Source organism: Neoarius graeffei, chromosome 14, assembly GCF_027579695.1.
Source record: "Neoarius graeffei isolate fNeoGra1 chromosome 14, fNeoGra1.pri, whole genome shotgun sequence".
Taxonomy (NCBI): domain Eukaryota; kingdom Metazoa; phylum Chordata; class Actinopteri; order Siluriformes; family Ariidae; genus Neoarius; species Neoarius graeffei.
Window position 1 is genome coordinate 51,300,266 of NC_083582.1, and position 20,336 is coordinate 51,320,601.

The 20,336-nt window shown below is 40.7% G+C and overlaps 1 protein-coding gene across 1 annotated transcript in view; it reads right to left on the reverse strand.

Moving 5' to 3' along the window:
* Positions 1-20,336, reverse strand: part of vwa2 (von Willebrand factor A domain containing 2) — a 46,171-nt gene that overhangs the window by 10,700 nt on the left and 15,135 nt on the right. The window contains exons 2-6 of the mRNA XM_060939928.1: positions 16,689-16,749; positions 12,433-12,507; positions 8,614-8,747; positions 8,391-8,500; positions 5,486-5,680 (exon numbers count right to left, since the gene is read on the reverse strand). Coding sequence (XP_060795911.1) covers positions 5,486-5,680; positions 8,391-8,500; positions 8,614-8,747; positions 12,433-12,507; positions 16,689-16,740 — 566 coding nt within the window. The 5' untranslated portion in view covers positions 16,741-16,749. The remainder of the gene's footprint in view (positions 1-5,485; positions 5,681-8,390; positions 8,501-8,613; positions 8,748-12,432; positions 12,508-16,688; positions 16,750-20,336) is intronic.

The window sequence follows — 20,336 nt, forward strand, 5'->3', positions numbered from 1 at the left end:
ACTTAACTGACAAAAGTACAAAGAAAAGATTTTCAATAGTTTTACTGACCAAATTAATTGTATTTTGTAAATATAAATGAAGTTAGAATTTGATGCCTAGAACACACTCAAAGAAACGTTGGAACAGAGGCAAAATAAGACACTATTTTGGAAGATTCCACAATAAGCAGGTTAACTGGTAACAGGTGAGGGGATCATGATTGGGTATAAAAGGCACATGCACCAAAGGCTCAGTCTTTGCAAGCAAGGATGGGTCATGACTCACCCCTTTATGCCAAAATTCATGAGAGAATTGTTAGTCAATTCAAAAAGAACATGTCTCAATTGCAAGACTGCAGAGAATTTAGATCTTTCAAAATCTACAGTTCATAATATTATGAAAAGATTCAAAGAATTCTGAGATATCTCAGTGCGTAAAGGCCAAGGTTAGAATCCACTGTTGAAGGTGCTTGACCTTTTAGCCCTCAGGTGGCACGGCTTGAGAAACCATCATGCTAATGTGACAAATATAGCCACATGGGCTCGGGAGTACTTCGGAAAACTGTTGCCACTTAACATAGTCCACCGCGGCATCCAGAAATGCAACCTGAAACTGTATTATGTAAGGAAGAAGCTGTTCATCAGTTCTATGCAACGCTGCCAATTTCTCTGGGCCTGAACTCATCGGAAACGTGTGCTGTGGTCAGATGAGATGACATTTCAGCTTGTTTTTGGGAAAACAGGACATCGAGTTCTCAGTGCCAAGGGTGAACACGACAGTCCAGTTTGTTATCAGAGAAAGGTGCAAAAGCCAGCAACTGTGCCAGTATGGGGGGAATCAGTGCTCATGGCATGGGTGAGTTGCATGTGTGTGAAGGTAGTATTGACGCAGAGGCATATATTGGGATTTTAGAGCAACATATGTTGCCATCAAGGCGATGTCTCTTCCCAGGAAGTCCATACGTATTTCAGCAGGGCAGTGCCAGGCCTCATTCTGCATGGGCTACAACAGTGTGGCTTCGTAGACACAGAGTACATGTGCTAGACTGGCCTGCTGCCAGTCCAGATCTGTCTCCTACTGAGAATGTAGGGTGCATCATGAAGAGGAGAATCAGATAAAAGTGACCACGGACTGTTGAGCAGCTGAAGTCTTGTATTAAGCAAGAATGGACAAAAATTCCAATTGCAAAACTGCAACAATTAGTATTCTCAGTTCCCATATGATTAAAAACTGTTATTAAAAGGAAAGGTGAAGTAATACAATGGTAATAATACCTCTGTCCCAACTTTTTTTTGAGTGTGTTACAGACATCAAATTTTTACTACAGTTATATTTACAAAATACAATTAAGTTGTTCAGTAAAACTATAGAAAATCTTTTCTTTGTACTTTTGTCAGTTAAATAAAGGTTTGTGTGAATTAACAAAATCACAGATTTTTGTTTTTATTGCATTTTGGAAAATGTCCCAACTTTTCTGGAAATGGGGGTCATACACACACACACACACGTATGCGCGCACACACACACACACACATATATATATATATATATATATATATATATATATATATATATATATATACACACACACACACACACAGGGTGTCCATAAAGTCTCTTTACAATTTAAAAAAAATTATTACAAAGGCAGTTGTTGAGATATTGTAACTAGATTTATTTTATTTTAATCAGTGTTTATTAAATTTTTTTCACCTGCAGTTAATAGACCTCTATATGGGCACCATTAGTTGCACGAAGCACATCAAGACGGTACTCAAACCAGGATACACATTGTGCCTTTTCTTGAGGAGTAGCCATTTTATAGGGGTTCGGTTTCCATCAACACAGAAACACAAAAACACAAAATTGTAATGTGAATAACAACTTTAATCAACACTGATTAAAATTAAATAAATCTAGTTACAATATCTCAACAACTGCCTTTGTAATATCTCATCTCATTATCTCTAGCCGCTTTATCCTGTTCTACAGGGTCGCAGGCAAGCTGGAGCCTATCCCAGCTGACTACGGGCGAAAGGCGGGGTACACCCTGGACAAGTCGCCAGGTCATCACAGGGCTGACACATAGACACAGACAACCATTCACACTCACACCTACGGTCAATTTAGAGTCACCAGTTAACCTAACCTGCATGTCTTTGGACTGTGGGGGAAACCGGAGCACCCGGAGGAAACCCACGCAGACACGGGGAGAACATGCAAACTCCGCACAGAAAGGCCCTCGCCGGCCACGGGGCTCGAACCCGGACCTTCTTGCTGTGAGGCGACAGCACTAACCACTACACCACCGTGCCGCCCACCTTTGTAATAATTTTTTTAAATTGTAAAGAGACTTTATGGACACCCTGTGTGTGTGTATATATATATATATATATATATATATATATATATATATATATATATATATATATATGCGCGTGCATGCATTTAAAACACATGATCTCATGATCTGTTCATTCTGAATAATTCTGTTACATTTGTAACATTGTAACAATGTAGACTGAACTGAATCATTGTGAAAGACCTCCATAAGACCTCCAGTCACACCGTATGGTATTACATACTGAGCATTATAAGAATGGAATGAGCTCCACGCTACATAGACAGCAGATGTGCTGATAGGCTTCTGACAGGTGGACTTCTGGACTGCTATACTGATATGCAGCACAGAGAGAGAGAGAGAGAGAGAGAGAGAGAGAGAGAGAGAGAGAGAGCTGGAAGCACTACTAAGAAATCATTATTTTATAAAACTGTTCAGCTGGTGCAGGAAGAAGACAAAAAATTGCAGTCAAAACATTTAAGAAACACAGATCATCCCTGCAGGGCATTTGTGCATTTTTGTGACATTTAGCTGAAGCATGCAGGACAAAGTTTTATTGCCTTCACTCAACACTGTTACTGCGTTGTTTGACATCAGACATATGCACAGTTTCTACAGTTTGCCAGGTTGAAAACACAAACGCTCAAGTATTATCAGCCTTTCTCTTTCTTTAAAGGTGCTGTACTGACATGGCTGCTTTTTCTACTTTTTTTTTTTTTTGCATTTTATGCATAATGCTAAAAATGAAACATAAAAGAGTAACATAACAGTATAAAGCTTACATGACAAAGAAAGGCCACATTCATTAATATTAAAATCAATGAAGCATTTGGAGAGTTTAGTCATTGATTCTTAGTAACTCCCTTTTCAGTGTCATGGCAGTTGAACTTAGCCTTTGTTGGGGAGGTGGGGGGTATAACCAAATAAACTTGTTAGAAAATGCTGTGGGCAGTTACAAAAAAAAAACCACTATGTGAACAGAATTAAAAAAAAAAGAGGTCCAGTTTGTGTGTCTTAAATTATTAATAATAATAATAATAATAATAATAATAATAATAATAATAGGGCGGCACGGTGGTGTAGTGGTTAGCGCTGTCGCCTCACAGCAAGAAGGTCCGGGTTCGAGCCCTGTGGCCGGTGAGGGCCTTTCTGTGCGGAGTTTGCATGTTTGCATGTTCTCCCCGTGTCAGCGTGGGTTTCCTCCGGGTGCTCCGGTTTCCCCCACAGTCCAAAGACATGCAGGTTAGGTTAACTGGTGACTCTAAATTGACCGTAGGTGTGAATGTGAGTGTGAATGGTTGTCTGTGTCTATGTGTCAGCCCTGTGATGACCTGGCGACTTGTCCAGGGTGTACCCCGCCTTTCGCCCGTAGTCAGCTGGGATAGGCTCCAGCTTGCCTGCGACCCTGTAGAACAGGATAAAGTGGCTAGAGATGATGAGATGAGATGAGATAATAATAATAAACAACTTTCCACTTTAGGCCACACTCACTTTGGCTTTGAATCCGAATACCGATACAGATATGAATATACGGAGCAATTAAAGCTCATAGGCAACGGTTTTAATTTAATGCACATTTGAAACTTTATATGTTAAAAAACCCTGTGTAATTTTCTTCTGGTCCCAAGAAGTATTGTTAATAAGTAATAATTAAAATAAGTTAGCGCGAATCGTGGCGAATTTGTGTCGGCTATTTCCGTGACCACTCGGCGCGTGACGTCATTTAAGACAAACAAACCGCTTGAGTTGAGTCCACTTCCATTTACTTACATTGCCGTTCAGCTTGAGTGCAGATGTGCGTTCAGGAATTTCTAAAGAAAAACCCCATGCCTTATTGTTGTGCAGTGAACTGTAACAACGGGACCGGTTCAGGAAGAAGTTTTTACCTTTTACCGAGAGAGGAGAAGAAGCGGAGAGAGCAGATTGGCTTTTTCTGGAAGAGGTGGAGCGAGAGGGTTGGCTTTTTCCGGAAGAGGCGGAACGAGTGGGTTGGTTTTTTCTGAAAGAGGAGAAGAGGTGGAGCGAGACGGTTGTGTGCGTGAAGCCAGAGGGTTGGCTTTTTCCGAAAGAGGAGACGAGGCGGAGAGAGTGGATTGTGTGCGTGAAGCCAGAGGGTTGGGTTTTTTCCTGAAAGAGGAGACGAAGCGGAGAGAGTGGATTGTGCGCATGAAACAAAATCAAGCAGTCAAAGAAGAAACGGACCAGCAACGCTCAAGCAAAAAGGAGATTGGAGGTAAACATTTTTACTTTTGCTTGCAATTGACAAGTCAAGAATCTTGAGGGATCCTGTACAATCATTGTGGAAATGAGACAAAGGGATATTTCCTCGCTTAGAGTAGGCTATAAATAGTATAATGCCGCGGATGGCAGGCTAATGTGGCCTACTGGCGCACTGTCATGTAATCGTTACCTATATCCACTAGGGAGGGCGGTTTAATTATTCTTCAAAAGGGCTCTTATTTAGTATTACGACGAAAGTAGGAATTTATCATAATTACCAGGATAAATCGTTTGGCCGCGAGTCTTGTTGAGGTCCGGGGTTACCGTGATCAGAGTCGGCCGAGTCACTGTCCGATTCCGAGGCCGCACGGTCAAACCAGTGAGCCACATTCACCGATTGCTTCGCAACGGCCATAGGTTCATTCATATATGGTTTCACCTCTCAATATTTAATTTGGAGAGTTCCTACTTCAAAATCGCTATCAGACATTTTACACAACCTCTCACGACCAAAATCCGTACACATGTGCTCGGTTCGCAAGTAAACACAGAGCTGCTCCAGGTCTGTTTGGCTTAAATGACATCATGACGACGGTCCCGTGGCGGTGAAAGTGCGCATAAGTGAGATGTAAACAAACCTTCGGAAACTGGGCAAAACAGTATATTTTAACCGTTTTATTCAATTTTAGGGTGCAAGTTAGACACTAGGAAAATTGAATTCGCTTTTTGGGTCGTTCTTCTAGACAATAAAGTTGATATTCTACATTTCACCTCCAACCATTGCCTATGACCTTTAAAAGACACAGATACAGACAAACACAGATACAAATAGCAGCACTGTGTTACATTACTAGTCTATATACACAAGTGTAGTAGCCTGTAGCATAATATTATTGGTAAAGAGTGAAAAGAATACCTTATTTAGTATCCTAAATATGTGATACCTTGGATAGCGCAGGCCCACAGCAAACAGAATCACTCCAGACTGCTTGAGGTCAGAGGCAGCCGGCTGCACTGTACCCTGGGACTTTCCATCAGACAGGAGGATGACAATGCGAGGCACTGGGGATTTCCGCCCGCCGAGGAACCCCTTCCTCATCACATACTTAAAAGCCAGACCAGTTTGTGTGCTCCCTCCTCTGGGGGGAAAAGATCAAACTTCAAACAACTTTTATTGCTAACTATATGGAGGCAGTGAGATAAATGTACTTTATTAAATGAATAACTCCTAATTTATTCCACAATTCCCTGCACTATACTGTACATTTTAATCTTCTCAGCTCTCACACACCTGATCCAATAAATCAGGCTTTTAAATGGTTGGTATCAGACACCAGGGTTAAGAAGTTAGATCTGCTCTCATTGCATAGAACAGCATGCTTGAATACTCTTATTTGCAGCATGCGTGGGAACCACAGGCAGAGCTACAGGACAGGCTCCGAGCATCATGGGACCTGTGAAAACTGATCGCTCCTATAAAATGTGAAATGTTAAAGTGTGGTGAACATCAAAGGACCTAAGGACTTCATTAGCATGCCTGGGACTTGTGATTCTGGTGAAATGAATGAGCACATGGTTGAAATAAAGAGGACTTGCTTATTAGGAAGTTAAAACAAGAAAGAGTATACAAGAAGGAAAAGACACTAGAAGGAATGAACAGGAGGGTAAGCTGTGGAAAATAATGATAAATTAAGAATATAAACTGGCTATGTGGAACATCGTGTGTGTGTGTGCGCGTGTGTGTGTTTTATTTCCTAAAAATCCTCCAGAAAAGCTTAATAAAGACGTAGACCTTCCTGGCAGTATGTAACATTATCTCCCAATGATCATTGCACTAATCTTGTATTAATCTGACTGTGATCAAATTCCCAGTCCCTGAAACAATACCCTACTTAGTCCTTCAGTCTGCTCTCACTGTAGCTAATCGAACACAATTCAATGCCTTACAGCAGTCCCCGGTTTCAGGTTCCTTTTCTCTTAGTCACCTGTCAAGTTCGACATCCACACTTGCATCTCAACACTTCAGGACTGACAGTATTTCCCTGAACCAAAAATATTTTATGCGCAAACACTGTTGACAACATCCTTCTATGCCACTTTAATCCGTGATTCCTTCCTTCCTGCAGCTGGTTTTGAGAGGTCCTGACAGGATATCATAGGAAAATCAGGCACACAGCCAGCAGGTCTCCGAGCTGCATTTGTTCACTGGGGCCAACAAGTGCTGCAAGTGCTGATGTCTTTATGAGAGCGATCAGAAACGGTAATTTCACGCCCTGCCAAGGGAAAATATTATGTTCTGACTGGTGTGGGAACAGGCCAGCTGTCTGCATCTTGGATGGGTGTAAAGCTGTTAGTTGGCACACTAACAGAGCAGTAGCCACATCAACGTCCATCATTATCTCAGCCATAACGCCTCAAACACAGTTGTGCACACACACACACCAACAACAACAATCATGTCTGGCCTGAGGATTCCAAGCAGAGGATGAAACAAAACAAGAAAAATCCATGGTATGCTAACGATCACAGTATTGCATGCCAGCTACTAACCTGGCAGGGGAAAAGGCTAACACATTCCTCCAAGACATGAAGTTACTGGATAGTATCTGTATCTGACTGCAAGATTATAGGGCAGTTAAATGCATTTGAAGTGGAACTCTAACTGCCTTATTCCATATACATGAGTGGACAGGCTGTTGCTCTGATAGACAGGGGTTCCCTCTGGAGATCCCCACCACCACCACCACTCAAAGTGTGCACAGTTATGATCACCTTGGATAGTTAATGACTAAATTTCTAAGCAGGTTCTATTTTAAACTTTTTTCCTGAAAGGGAAATCCTCTGCAGTGGGATATTCTGCATAGCAAGACAACATAAATAAATCATAAAGACTGTCCTATGCTCATCCCAGGACTTATTCACAATAGTTCATAAAAACTCTTTCAACATATTTAGTATTGTTTGCTTTTACTTTCCCACAGCTGTATACGGTAATCTATATAATAAGCGGCAAAGTTTGTTTGTTTGTTTTGAGCTAATGTTGACATTTCTGGACGGATTTTCACCAAATTTGGCAAGTAGATCTGGGGATGACCCAGAATTTTGCAGATATAAACAAAATTCATGTACGGGCCCCAGGGAGGTCCCTGGGGGGCACAACATCCACCCACCCCCTCCTTCAGTGCCTTTCATGTTACAGTTATCAACACAAGCTTTCAACAGATCTTCACTAAACTTGCCACGTAGGTACAGGAGATGGCCACAATTTGGCAGAACTCAGAAATTCCATATTTGGGCCCCAGGGGATCCCTGGTGGGCCCCTAGGTGGTGGATGTTTGGATTTTTGTTTGTCTTGGGTTAACATCACCATTTCTCTTCAGATCTTCAACAAATTTGACATGGAAGTCTGGGGGCAACCCAGAATTTCGCAAAACCCAGGCAACGCTGAGTAACCTGCTAGTGATTTATAATCCCATGACCTAGTGTCAATCAGAAGAGGATGGGATCTGTTTTGAGAGATCTTTTGAGGCTTCTTCCTTTTCCTTCCTTCTTAGTCCTTGAATTCTTTGAAATTTTGAAATGCAATTTTAACCTAATATGATTTTTCAACACATATTTTCAATGTTTTTTTAAAACCATGTACTACTGTATATTTGAATGTATGTGCGGGACCTTAATTTCATGATGTTTTTATATCAATATAGCATAATATTCACTATTTTAGATTTCCTTCTCAAGAGATGGTGTACATTAAACTGTCAAATGATCCGTTCAAATGGCATGTAAAACTGATGAAATATGCATAAAATGTTTACTTAAGATAGAATGCACATGTGCAGAACTCTATACCTGTACTGTATTTTCTTGATGTGTTTGCTGAGCTCCCCCCTGCTTCTGTAGGAGTTTAGTGAGATTTCCATCTTGGGAGTTGAACCAAACTGAATTACTCCAACTCTCACCTGAGAAACACACAGGAAGCATCTACAAACAGCACATGGACCTGAGATACATCACTGCTTTAAATCTGCACTTATTGTAGAAGCTTCAGGTTGATGGGATGTTATTTGCTGACCGTGTCTGGGCTGATGTTCAGAGCCTCACACAGTTTCAGTACACAGTGGCGTGACCTCTCGAAGCTGCCCTTCCCAACACTATATGAGCCGTCCATCAAAAAGAGGACATCCATAGCTGCAGAGCACCTCATCACTGTGCACAGACACAAAGCAAATAAAGAAATAAAGAAATAGAACATTATTTCCAATTTGCCAACACATAATTATGCCATTTCTTCCTGGAAACCATTTTTACTACAGCCCTGAATATGATGAGTAGCTTAACAGCTAGCCTGTCCATGCTTATTTCTCTACCAAAAACACATACAGGTACACTCACTCACACACACATGCAGAGAGAGAGATGTTTGTAGTAGATATGGAAGGCAAAAGGTTAAATTATAATGTGCCTAACTGTTATGCTGGAACCCGCAGCCTGTCATAAAGAGGGTGATTATATGGACGACATGTCAGCATTTGTAAAAACGTGTGCATTTGGATAGAGGGACTCTTTAAATGCCTTCTTATAATTTTATTTTATTTTATTTTATTTTTTGGGGTGTGCATGTGTGTAGAAATTAGAGACCTTTTTTTTTAAATTGTCAAAGCCACATCAAATGAATTTAGTTTATCATAGCCATAAATTAAACTGGGACACTTCTGATTCATTTCTGACAGCACTTTATGGAAGTATCTAAAACATTCTATGAACTTATTTGATTGGCAGCTTGCTTATGTAGGATGTATCTAGTAGTGTTGTAGTATTTGAGACCGGTCTTAAGACCACTTTTTGAAGGTCTCGGTCTCATCTTGGAATTGACTACATTTTTACTCGGTCTTGTCTCGGTCTTAGACATAGAGGACTCGGGATTTTATTTCAAGACCGGTCAAGACCACAACTGCGGGGATATCGCTAAATTGCCTGTGCATTGTCTGATTTACTAGAAGTCCCAGAGAGGGGCCATTTGGCCTTTTTACCTAGAAAACCCACAAGAGGGCCAATTGGCCCCAAGTCCCTCCTGTGGACACTCATTTTATTATGGAAATGTGGCTATTAGTGTGAGTCTGAATCCACCTGAAGGTTGACGTCTTCTCCATCCGAGTCGCAAGGGTTTGCTCCATCCAGGATCATTTCCAATGCCTGTTGAATGTTGAATCTCTGCATCTTCGTTCCTTGGAGAGGAGCTTCTTTCACCACAAAATTCTTGAGGGAACTGAAGCGATAGTCCATGTGCACTGAGGTATTTATCCATCAAACAATTGTCTGGTTGCAGTCACATGAGTCATTATGGTCACATGGGACATTCACATGTTCACATTTTAGAATAGAATGTGTTTTTATTCCTCATTCTCACATTCACACAGAAGTAGCCAACATGACTTCACCACTGAAGTGTGTGAAGTGTGACCCCCTCACCCCACACACTGCCACTAACAGCCTCATTACCATAACAAAATGAGTGATTAGTGTATTAGGGAAATGCGGTCGGGCCAAATGGCCCCTATGTGGGTCTTCTAGGTAGACAGAAAAATGCTGGGACTTCTAGTGTCATTACTGTGATTGGATGTAAAATTTCCTACTTCAAATGTGACCAATAATGTGACGCATTGCTAATTTGAAAATTTTCTTCCTGTTAACAGTTGTCACCCCTCTCACACATTGGTCTGGTCCTGGTCTTGACTCAGTCGCGCCCTGCCCTGGTCTTGACTTGGTCTCAACCCCTCAAAATCTTGGCCCTGATACACTTTGGTTTTCAGTGGTCCTGACTGCAACACTAGTATCTACGTCTGTTAATATAAAGCTATTATTATAGACCAGGTATTTGTGACTTTTTTGGCCCATTTTAAGAGCCTAAAATTTTCCTCACTTTTTGTTTCAGTTAATAGGATGCCAAGAACAATAGACCTACTCCTCTGAACATTCACAGTGCATTAATGTGAAGTTCACAGTCCATAGAATGTTAGACATTTTTTATTCAATCAAAAAGCCAAGCCAAGAGCCAAGAAGCCTTTATTTGTCACATGTACACTCAAGCACAGACTTAAGCACACAGTGAAATTAAACCTCTGCATTTAACCCATCTGAAGCAGTGAACACACACACATGCACATACAAGTGAGTAATGAGCACACACATACAAAAATGAATCAATTAACCAATCAATTTCACAAGGTTTTCAAATATATATGTAATATATACACGTTTGTATCATATTCCGGCACATGCAGGGTAACATATAAATTTTAAAGGTCATACATCAAAGAGGGGGCGGCACGGTGGTGTAGTGGTTAGCGCTGTCGCCTCACAGCAAGAAGGTCCGGGTTCGAGCCCCATGGCCGTCGAGGGCCTTTCTGTGCGGAGTTTGCATGTTCTCCCCGTGTCCGCGTGGGTTTCCTCCGGGTGCTCCGGTTTCCCCCACAGTCCAAAGACATGCAGGTTAGGTTAACTGGTGACTCTAAATTGACCGTAGGTGTGAGTGTGAATGGTTGTCTGTGTCTCTGTGTCAGCCCTGTGATGACCTGGCGACTTGTCCAGGGTGTACCCCGCCTTTCGCCCGTAGTCAGCTGGGATAGGCTCCAGCTTGCCTGCGACCCTGTAGAACAGGATAAAGCAGCTAGAGATAATGAGATGAGATGAGATACATCAAAGAATGAAAGACCACACACGGGTTATTTTATTTACAGTTTTAACAAGGCTTTTATGCTCTATATAACCATAGGCACTGTGCACTCGTAGCCTCTAATGAAAGGACTGGGTTTATGTGTCAAACTGCAGCTCATCAAATTTAGGAGATGGTGTTGAAATCTCATCAAAGATGTTACACCCAACCTAGATTGGTATCTGATTTGATGTATACAATGGCACACAATCCCGGCTTCACTCAAATAAGTGCTTACTGTATATGTGGGTTGGGTTCAGCAGTTCACTCAGGGTCATGCCATGTATTTCACTTAATAGTTTTACTTTAAACATGTATACACACAGCCTGAAGCTATTTTTTCAGTGTTTCCTTGCACTGGTTTAGCAAATATAACCTGCACATATCTGTACTGAACATCAAATTATTATAAACATGAATAACCACAAGTGTGTTAATACAGTGAGATTTTCTACTCCGCTACATGCTGTTTTCTACACAGAACAGGGCAGACTTTGACTGCAAGACGTGTTGTGTGCATGTGAACTGCGCCACTTCTCACGCTGCAAGCAGCTGGTTTAAAACATCACTTTAACGTTGAAGCTTTTTGGATGTGGTGCCACTGAGGTCTTATGTAAAATGGGTTCATGAGGGACTCCAGTTGGAAAACAAAAATGCCCTAGCAAGGAAATGCTAGAACTCAGTGGTATGACCTGACCCCATCTACATCTCAGGTGACCACACATGGGGTCAGGGTCATGACCCCAAGGTTAAGACTGAAGACCTTTAAGAATTATATATTTTCAGATATCCTAGAAAGCTGATGACATGCAATATTGCTATGCATAGAGCTTGGTTAGATTCTAATACTGACCATGGTTTTTCTTTAGGCTTCTATATATATATATATATATATATTTTCTTTCTGTTAAATTAGCATTGCCTCCAGCTGAAAGAAAGCTGCCCTATCATCTTAAAAGACACTCGTAATGAGGCATGTGTAATTTCAGCTGGGGGGGGGGGGGGGGGGGGGGGTAGAAAGAAAACGGCTGTCATTGTTTTCATTAAAAGTTTTAATTTCCGTTCTCTAAAAATAACACACTGCTTCCTTAAACATGTAACTATACAAAAGTATTTATTTATTTTTTGACTGTGTTTCTCTTGTAAGTGACAGTTCAGTTTGGGACTCTGAGTACTCACTTTCCCCTGCAGCATTGATCTTCATCAGGGTTTCATGATCAGCCTGGATCTCTTGAACAGCAAAGCTGCAGTCCACTGAAAAAAAAAAAAAGAGAACACAGCACCTTTCGACTCATTCATCAGAGTTCATGCAAGGCTATAAATGAATAAGATCAAATGGAACCTCAGAGCATAGATCTATGTTATAACACTGCTATTGGATACTAGTCTGAAACCAGTACACTAAAAGAGACAGTGTACATGTGAAATGACAACCCGTTATTTTTGCGTGGCTGACTTGACCTTGTCCCCAGGCATAATTCTCTGTAGAACTCTTTCCCCGTGTCCCAGCACCTGGTGCTCAGCCCTTTTTAGAGGGATAATTTAGCGCAGTCGGCATTCCAACAACGCCTACCGGACGGGTGGAAAACAGGCGCCATTGCCTCAAAAGGGGATGAGCTCGCAGTCACCGCTTGAGTGAGCAGAACTCAGTAATGCTCTCCCTCACACACAATGGCTGATTGAGTGGAAAGGGCCATGTGAGCGGCTAAGAAGGGGGACAGCCTTCTGACTCTCTATGTCCTCTCTCAGTTAGCTCCTGTATTGTGGAGTGTGTTCTACCTTAATCACATACACTTTTGTTTCTTTATAGCTGTGTTAGGATCAAGAGCATTTTCCAAAAGGTCTCCATGGAGACACAATTTAACCAGAGAAACATCCAGATACCCCAGGCTTCAAACCCCTGCAGGCAAAATTATGAGGTCATAAAAGCAACTCATAAATGGTTTTTAATCCCATTCATGTGGAAGAATGAATGCTGCCTCCAGCATATTGTGGGCCAGTGTATATTAATCAAGTCATTCCTAGATCTTCTCTCACCGTCACCCCAACTCCTATCCAGAACCTTGTACTTAAGAATAGTTGGAAACATTAAGTATTGCCTTAACAAGGAATTAAAGATAACTGGATATGCTGCAATAGGAAAGTAATCAATGGCAGGGTGGCGTGATGGTATTATCAGCCCTAAGTTGGTTATTTTCCAATAATAGCATGCCCTCACCGACCTATCCTGATGATACTACATAGCCAAAAGTTTGTAGCTACCTACTTGTTAAACATTATATTCCAGATTTCGTCCTGCTTTGCTGTTACAATAATTTCCACTCTTCTGGGAAGGCTTTCCACTAGATTTTGGAGTGTGGCTCTGGGGATTTGTACATTCAGCCATAAGAGCATTAGTGAAGTCAGGTCCTGATGTCAGGTGATGAGGCCTGGGGTGCAGTTGACATTCCAGTTGATTCCAAAGGTGCTCAATGGGGTTGAGGTCAAGGGTCTGTGCAGGTCACTCAATTTCTTCCACACCAACCTTGGCAAATCATGGAGCTCACATTGTGCACACTGTCATGCTAGAACAGGTTTAGGTCCTTTAGTTCTAGTGAAAGGAAATTGTAATGCTACAGCATACAAAGACATTCTAGGCAATTGATTGCTTCTGAATTTGTAGCAGAGCAGTATGGTGGTGTAGCGGTTAGCACTGTTGCCTCACAGCAAGAAGGTTCTGGGTTCAAGCCCAGTGGCTGACAGGGGCCTTTCTGTGTGGAGTTGCATGTTCTCCCCGTGTCTTCCTCTGGGTGCTCGGGTTTCCCCTACAGTCCAAAGACATGCAGGTTAGGCTGATTGGTGGCTCTAAATTGACCGTAGGTGTGAATGTGAGTGTGAATGGTTGTCTGTCTCTATATGTCAGCCCCGCGATGATCTGGCGACTTGTCCAGGGTGTACCCCACCTCTCTCCCATAGTCAGCTGGGATAGGCTCCAGCTTGCCTGCGACCCTGCACAGGATAAGTGGTTATGGATAATGGATAGATGGATGAATATGTGGCAACAGGTTGGGGAAGAACTACATATGGATCTGATGGTCAGGTGACCACAATCTCTTGGCCATATAGTGTATGTTGTTTAATAGCTTTGTTGTCCATTATATAAAGATCAAATTTAAAAAGCATCTCTGTAAAAATTACATCATATCAAATTGTTGGAAATTATTCATATCTTTATAGCAATCATTAAACCTTGAACTAGAAGATATTTTCCTTGCCCAGTCTGAGCTACCTGAGAGGCACTAACTGTCCTTCCTCTGATTTACGATGTGCGTCTATAGTATGTGAAAGGAAACGATGGGAGACTAAAGAAAGACAGTAGCCTGTTGTCTTAATGCAGAAGCCCATATCACATCTTAGCTGTCAGGTGGAATGACGTTGAAGAAAATCTGCCAAAGGTGAGACTAGCATGAACCGAGTCTGTAAAGAGATTCTGTAAACAGTATTGTGTGTTGCTGGTTATACCAGTTTGTTTAAAGGATGTATAATACTGTACCATACTGAAGAATACAAACTGTGTTCTTTTCATGAACACAGTTCATGAAAAGAAACAATTAACCCCAATTCTGTGCTGTTGTCTAGACAGTGTGGCTCCACCATTGCCAAAGGCAGAAGCTTCAGATATAAATGTATTATTGTGGCTTGACAATAAAATTCAAGTACAAAACCCTGTCTCTGGTATTAAGTGGATGTTTTTTTTTCAGTTGGTAATTAGGAAATGAATTTCTCATGCTAATTAGTGAAATTAAAGAAACAAAATTGAACACTTTTATATCTTCAACATGTTTGGATTAGTTATAAATGTCATTGCCTAATGTACATGTTTTACATTAATCCAGCAGAGAGTAAGCATAAGATTTAAAGGTAGACCACCTTTCAGATTTTTCAAGTATAGATCATAAAAAGGATTTTTCCTGACACCCAATTATTTTTTTAGTGGACTGAAAGCTACTGAATTTGAATCACAGACTTCCAATTTTATTAGTTTTTTAAAAATAGAGCAATTAATGAATTTAGGGCCACGTGGCCCTAAATTCTCCACTTTTTTTTCCCTGCTTTACCGTGACCTGATTCAAGATACTACATCATGCATCACGTGGTGGGCTTTCCCTGTTCGCACAAAGCATTGTGGGATACAAATTTGAAACAGGAGAGAAAAATGGCGGAAGTGAATGTGCAAATGAAACTGGAAAGACTGACTACAGTAATGGAAATTGAGAAAAGACGTTATGTTGTGAAGGAAAGGAAACGCAGGACCAAACTAATTAATATCGGTGATCAGCAAGCACCTTGGTGTGATCAGCTGTTCGTTTAGCAACAGAATGATGTAACTGTCAGTGCACGGTCAAGGTAAACCTGTAGATGGCAGTAATGCAACACTGTGGATGCCAGCTGCTGTAAAACCCTAAAGATGAAGACGACGACTAAGGTAAGCGTACGCATGCGCACACGGACTTCCTCTGTCTGCTTGACTGCGTGAAGTGAGCAGTTTCATACACGTTATTTGTTAGGGAATCCCCTCAAATGAAATAACTTCCCAGCCACAGAATGGCCTAGTTTTTTTTTTTAAAAAGATATTACAAAAATAAACATACATCACAATGACCAAATTTCAGAAGAAACTAAATTTCACCACTTTTATTCAATTGAAAGGCCGTCTACTTTTAAGACATAATGAAGCAAAACTTATTTTCAGCTGTGTTTGGTTTCACAGTTCTTCCATCATGTAACGAATGCGATCACATAATGCATGTTATAAGAGCAGAAAAATCTAAATCAGACACTTCACAAGTTTGCATGTCCCTTTCTGAATCTTGTATATGTGCCGTTAGTTTTACAATTTGTTCTGCAAGCTTTTGGAACTTTTGAGATGTGATACTTTATTATACTCCATCTTTCTTTTTCACTTGTGCATGTGAGTGAAGCAAAAACTTCACAAAATTGTTTCAAATCCCACTTTCAATACACACAACTTTTACTTTGTAGATACAATTGATCATGAGTTCTTTTCATTAATTTGAATATTTTACTTTATCAGATTTTGTCAGAAAAGAATCAGAAGATATTCTGATATAATTCTGATACCAAAACTAACAAACAAGGACACCGAAAGTGGCTCTGGCTACCCAAGTCTACTTTATGATATTTGTGTTTTTCTATTATAACATACCAAATTCAGTTCATGAAGGCCTTGCTAATTAGAAGAGTCGAATAAAATAAAATCTAAATAAATGATCAAATCTGCAGCGTCGTTGCCCTCCAGGACTGGAGGCTGATGCGCCAGCCTGTTTTGTCCAATAAGGTTTATGAACAATGTGTATGAAACCAGATTGTTCTGGAATTAATTCATTGCACGGTAATGAGGCTACGCTTTATGCAAATTGGACAGTCTTTCTTACCTTGACTGAGCAGGATAGCAAGGAGCAGCTGTATTCGGCTACTTGGGCACATTTTGGGAATCTATAATGAGGAGAAAACAGAAATCATTTATAATAGAGATGAGATTCTTTCAGGAACCACACAACATTTGAAGAGGCCAAACAGAAACTGGAGTTTAATAGTGACCATGAAAAGCCCCTGAGACCACTAATGAGGGAAGCAGCAGCTGTGAATGACCATGAAGGGGCTCAGAAGAGCAAGAGGAAAACCTCTCTCAGAATATAGACACATGAACAATATGGTGCTGAAGTTTAAAGGAAAGCCAAGGCTTTTAATAGACAATTAAAATGGGTACAAGCCAGAATAACAAGAGACTACTTTAAGGTAGTTAGTCAGGATATTTCAGAACAAAAAAATGAATACATTGGATAATAATTTAACTGGGAATTCTCACAAAAACAGATAATAAGAAATATGATAAATACTGAAAAGCAAAAGGAGGTCAGAATATTGGGAAACGAGGGGGAAAATAACATTCACTTTTAAATTACAAATTTCAGTATGGCCTCAAATGAGATCTCAGACAGGCAGTGTGGCCAAGCTCTGAGCTTACAGAAGGAGCTCTGCTGTCGCCAGAGTTCATTAATCATTGACGTGTGTGTGTGTGTGTGTGTGTGTGTGTGTGTGTTTACTGTGAAACCGATTGAGACTCATAACCGCAGAGTTCACAGGAACTGCATGGATGAATCCTTACACCCTCCCCTGACTCCAGCTTCTTTCTTAAAGCTCTTCTTCAAAAGGCTCAAACTTGTGAATTCGATTGAAGGCATGTAAGCAACTGCAAGTTCCTCAGATGAGACCAGTGATGTATTTATCTTAGTGCCTTCTGTTATGTTCTCCAGCTTAAAATGTGAACGTGAAATCTTTCAAAATGGACAAAGGAAAATTATGGAATGTTGTATTGATCGACCAAATATTTTTCAAACATTATCCAATTAGCACAAATTCTTTAGTCAGTTTATATATTGATATCTATTATGAGTATCTACTGAGTGCATAACAAAAATTCATTGTATTATTATTATTATTTCCATTATTGATTTTCTCAGCTCTTCAGCTGATATTTGTATTGGTATCCGGTTAGAGCCTCTAACCTGAGATATCCAATACTCTCCTCAATATTCTTGCAGATCCTAGTAAGGTAGAGAATTGCACTCTGTCTACTTCTTTCTTCTCGATATCCAACTTTGGTCAGCTCTTCCTCCAGTTTTCCCACAGCACCTAGCGCTCCTACTACAACCGGTATCATGTTCACTGAAGTGTTCCACAATCTTTGAATCTCTCTTGCCAAATCCTGGTATTTCTCCATTTTCTCCTTTTCCCTCTCTACGTATTGATAAGTCTACAACCCAGGTGTGGTTTTGATCCTTGTCTTTCACTACAATGTCTTGTCTTCATGCTTGTGCATGATCAGTTTGTATCGAGAAATCCCCAAATATCTTTGCTTTACTAATTTCTGTCACTTTCTCTGCCACATGATCATACCAATTCCTTGAGTATGGTAGTTCATATTTCTTACATAAATTCCAGTGTATTATTTATTTGTGCAACTTTGTCATGCCTTTTTCTATATTCACACTGTGCAAGTTTACTACACTCACTGAGAATGTGAAATAAACAGTGGTGATTCAAAGTTTGTGAACCCTTTAGAATATTCTACATTTCTGCATAAATGACTTAACATCATCAGATTTTCACACAAGTCCTAAAAGTAGATAAAGAGAACCCAGTTAAACAAATGAGACAAAAATATTATACTTGGTCATTTATTTATTGAGGAAAATGACCCAATATTACATATCTGTGAGTGGCAAAAGTATGTGAACCTCTAGGATTGGCAGTTAATTTGAAGGCGAAATTAGAGTCAGGTGTTTTCAATCAATGGTATGACAATCAGGTGTGAGTGGGCACCCTGTTTTATTTAAAGAACAGGGATCTATCAAAGTCTGATCTTCACAACACATGTTTGTGGAAGTGCATCATGGCATGAACAAAGGAGATTTCTGAGGACTTCAGAAAAAGCGTTGTTGATGCTCAACAGGCTGGAAAAGGTTACAAAACCATCTCTAAAGAGTTTGGACTCCACCAATCCACAGTCAGACAGACTGTGTACAAATGGAGGAAATTCAAAACCATTGTAACCCTCCCCAGGAGTGATCAAACAACAAAGATCACTCCAAGAGCAAGGCGTGTAATAGTCGGTGAGGTCACAAAGGACCCCAGGGTAACTTCTAAGCAACTGAAGGCCTCTCTGACATTGGCTAATGTTAAAGTTCGTGAGTCCACCATCAGGAGATCACGGAACAACAATGATGTGCATGGCAGGGTTGCAAGGACAAAGCCACTGCTCTCCAAAAAGAACATTGCTGCTTGTCTGCAGTTTGCTAAAGATCATGTGGACAAGCCAGAAGGCTATTGGAAAATGTTTTGTGGACGGATGAGACCAAAATAGAACTTTTTGGTTTAAATGAGAAGCATTATGTTTGGAGAAAGGAAAACACTGCAATCCAGCATAAGAACCTTATTCCATCTGTGAAACATGGTGGTGGTAGTATCATGGTTTGGGCCTGTTTTGCTGCATCTGGGCCAGGACGGCTTGCCGTCATTGATGGAACAATGAATTCTGAATTATACCGGTGAATTCTACAGGAAAATGTCAGGACATCTGTCCATGAACTGAATCTCAAGAGAAGGTGGGTCATGCAGCAAGACAACGACCCTAAGCACACAAGTTGTTCTACCAAAGAATGGTTAAAGAAGAATAAAGTTAATGCTTTGGAATGGCCAAGTCAAAGTCCTGACCTTAATCCAATTGAAATGTTGTGGAAGGACCTGAAGCGAACAGTTCATGTGAAGAAACCCACCAACATCCCAGAGTTGAAGCTGTTCTGTACGGAGGAATGGGCTAAAATTCCTCCAAGCCGGTGTGCAGGACTGATCAACAGTTACCGGAAATGTTTAGTTGCAGTTATTGCTGCACAAGGGGGTCACACCAGATACTGAAAGCAAAGGTTCACATACTTTTGCCACTCACAGATATGTAATATCGGATCATTTGACTAGGTATAATATTTGTGTCTCATTTGTTTAACTGGGTTCTCTTTATCTACTTTTAGGACCTGTGTGAAAATCTGCTGATGTTTTAGGTCATATTTATGCAGAAATATAGAAAATTCTAAAGGGTTCACAAACTTTCAAGCACCACTGTAGTTTCGTCCCTCTTGTTACACATGCTGCATTGTGTTGTTCCTGCTTGTTTTTCGAGGTTAAATCTTCCTCCATCGTGTTGGTAGTGCCTGATCCTGTGCCCCAGTAATGAGTCCTTCAGTTTCCTTTTTTATGTATCAATTCCTGAACCACTTGTAGGTCTTCTTCACATCATGTTTTTCTGTTAACTTAGGGTACCGCCCATGCAGCACTTTCTCTTTCCATTCTTTTTCTCTCTTGCTCTTTTGCTTGTCCTTATATTCCTTCTTTGTGTCCTCTTTCGTGAGTCTTCTCAGTAACTGGTTGTACCCTTTCTCTTTGATGTAATCATGTTCTTCTGATCTAATTGTTTCCTCTACTGATTTCAGTCCTCTTCCACCTTCAATCCTCACTACATACAG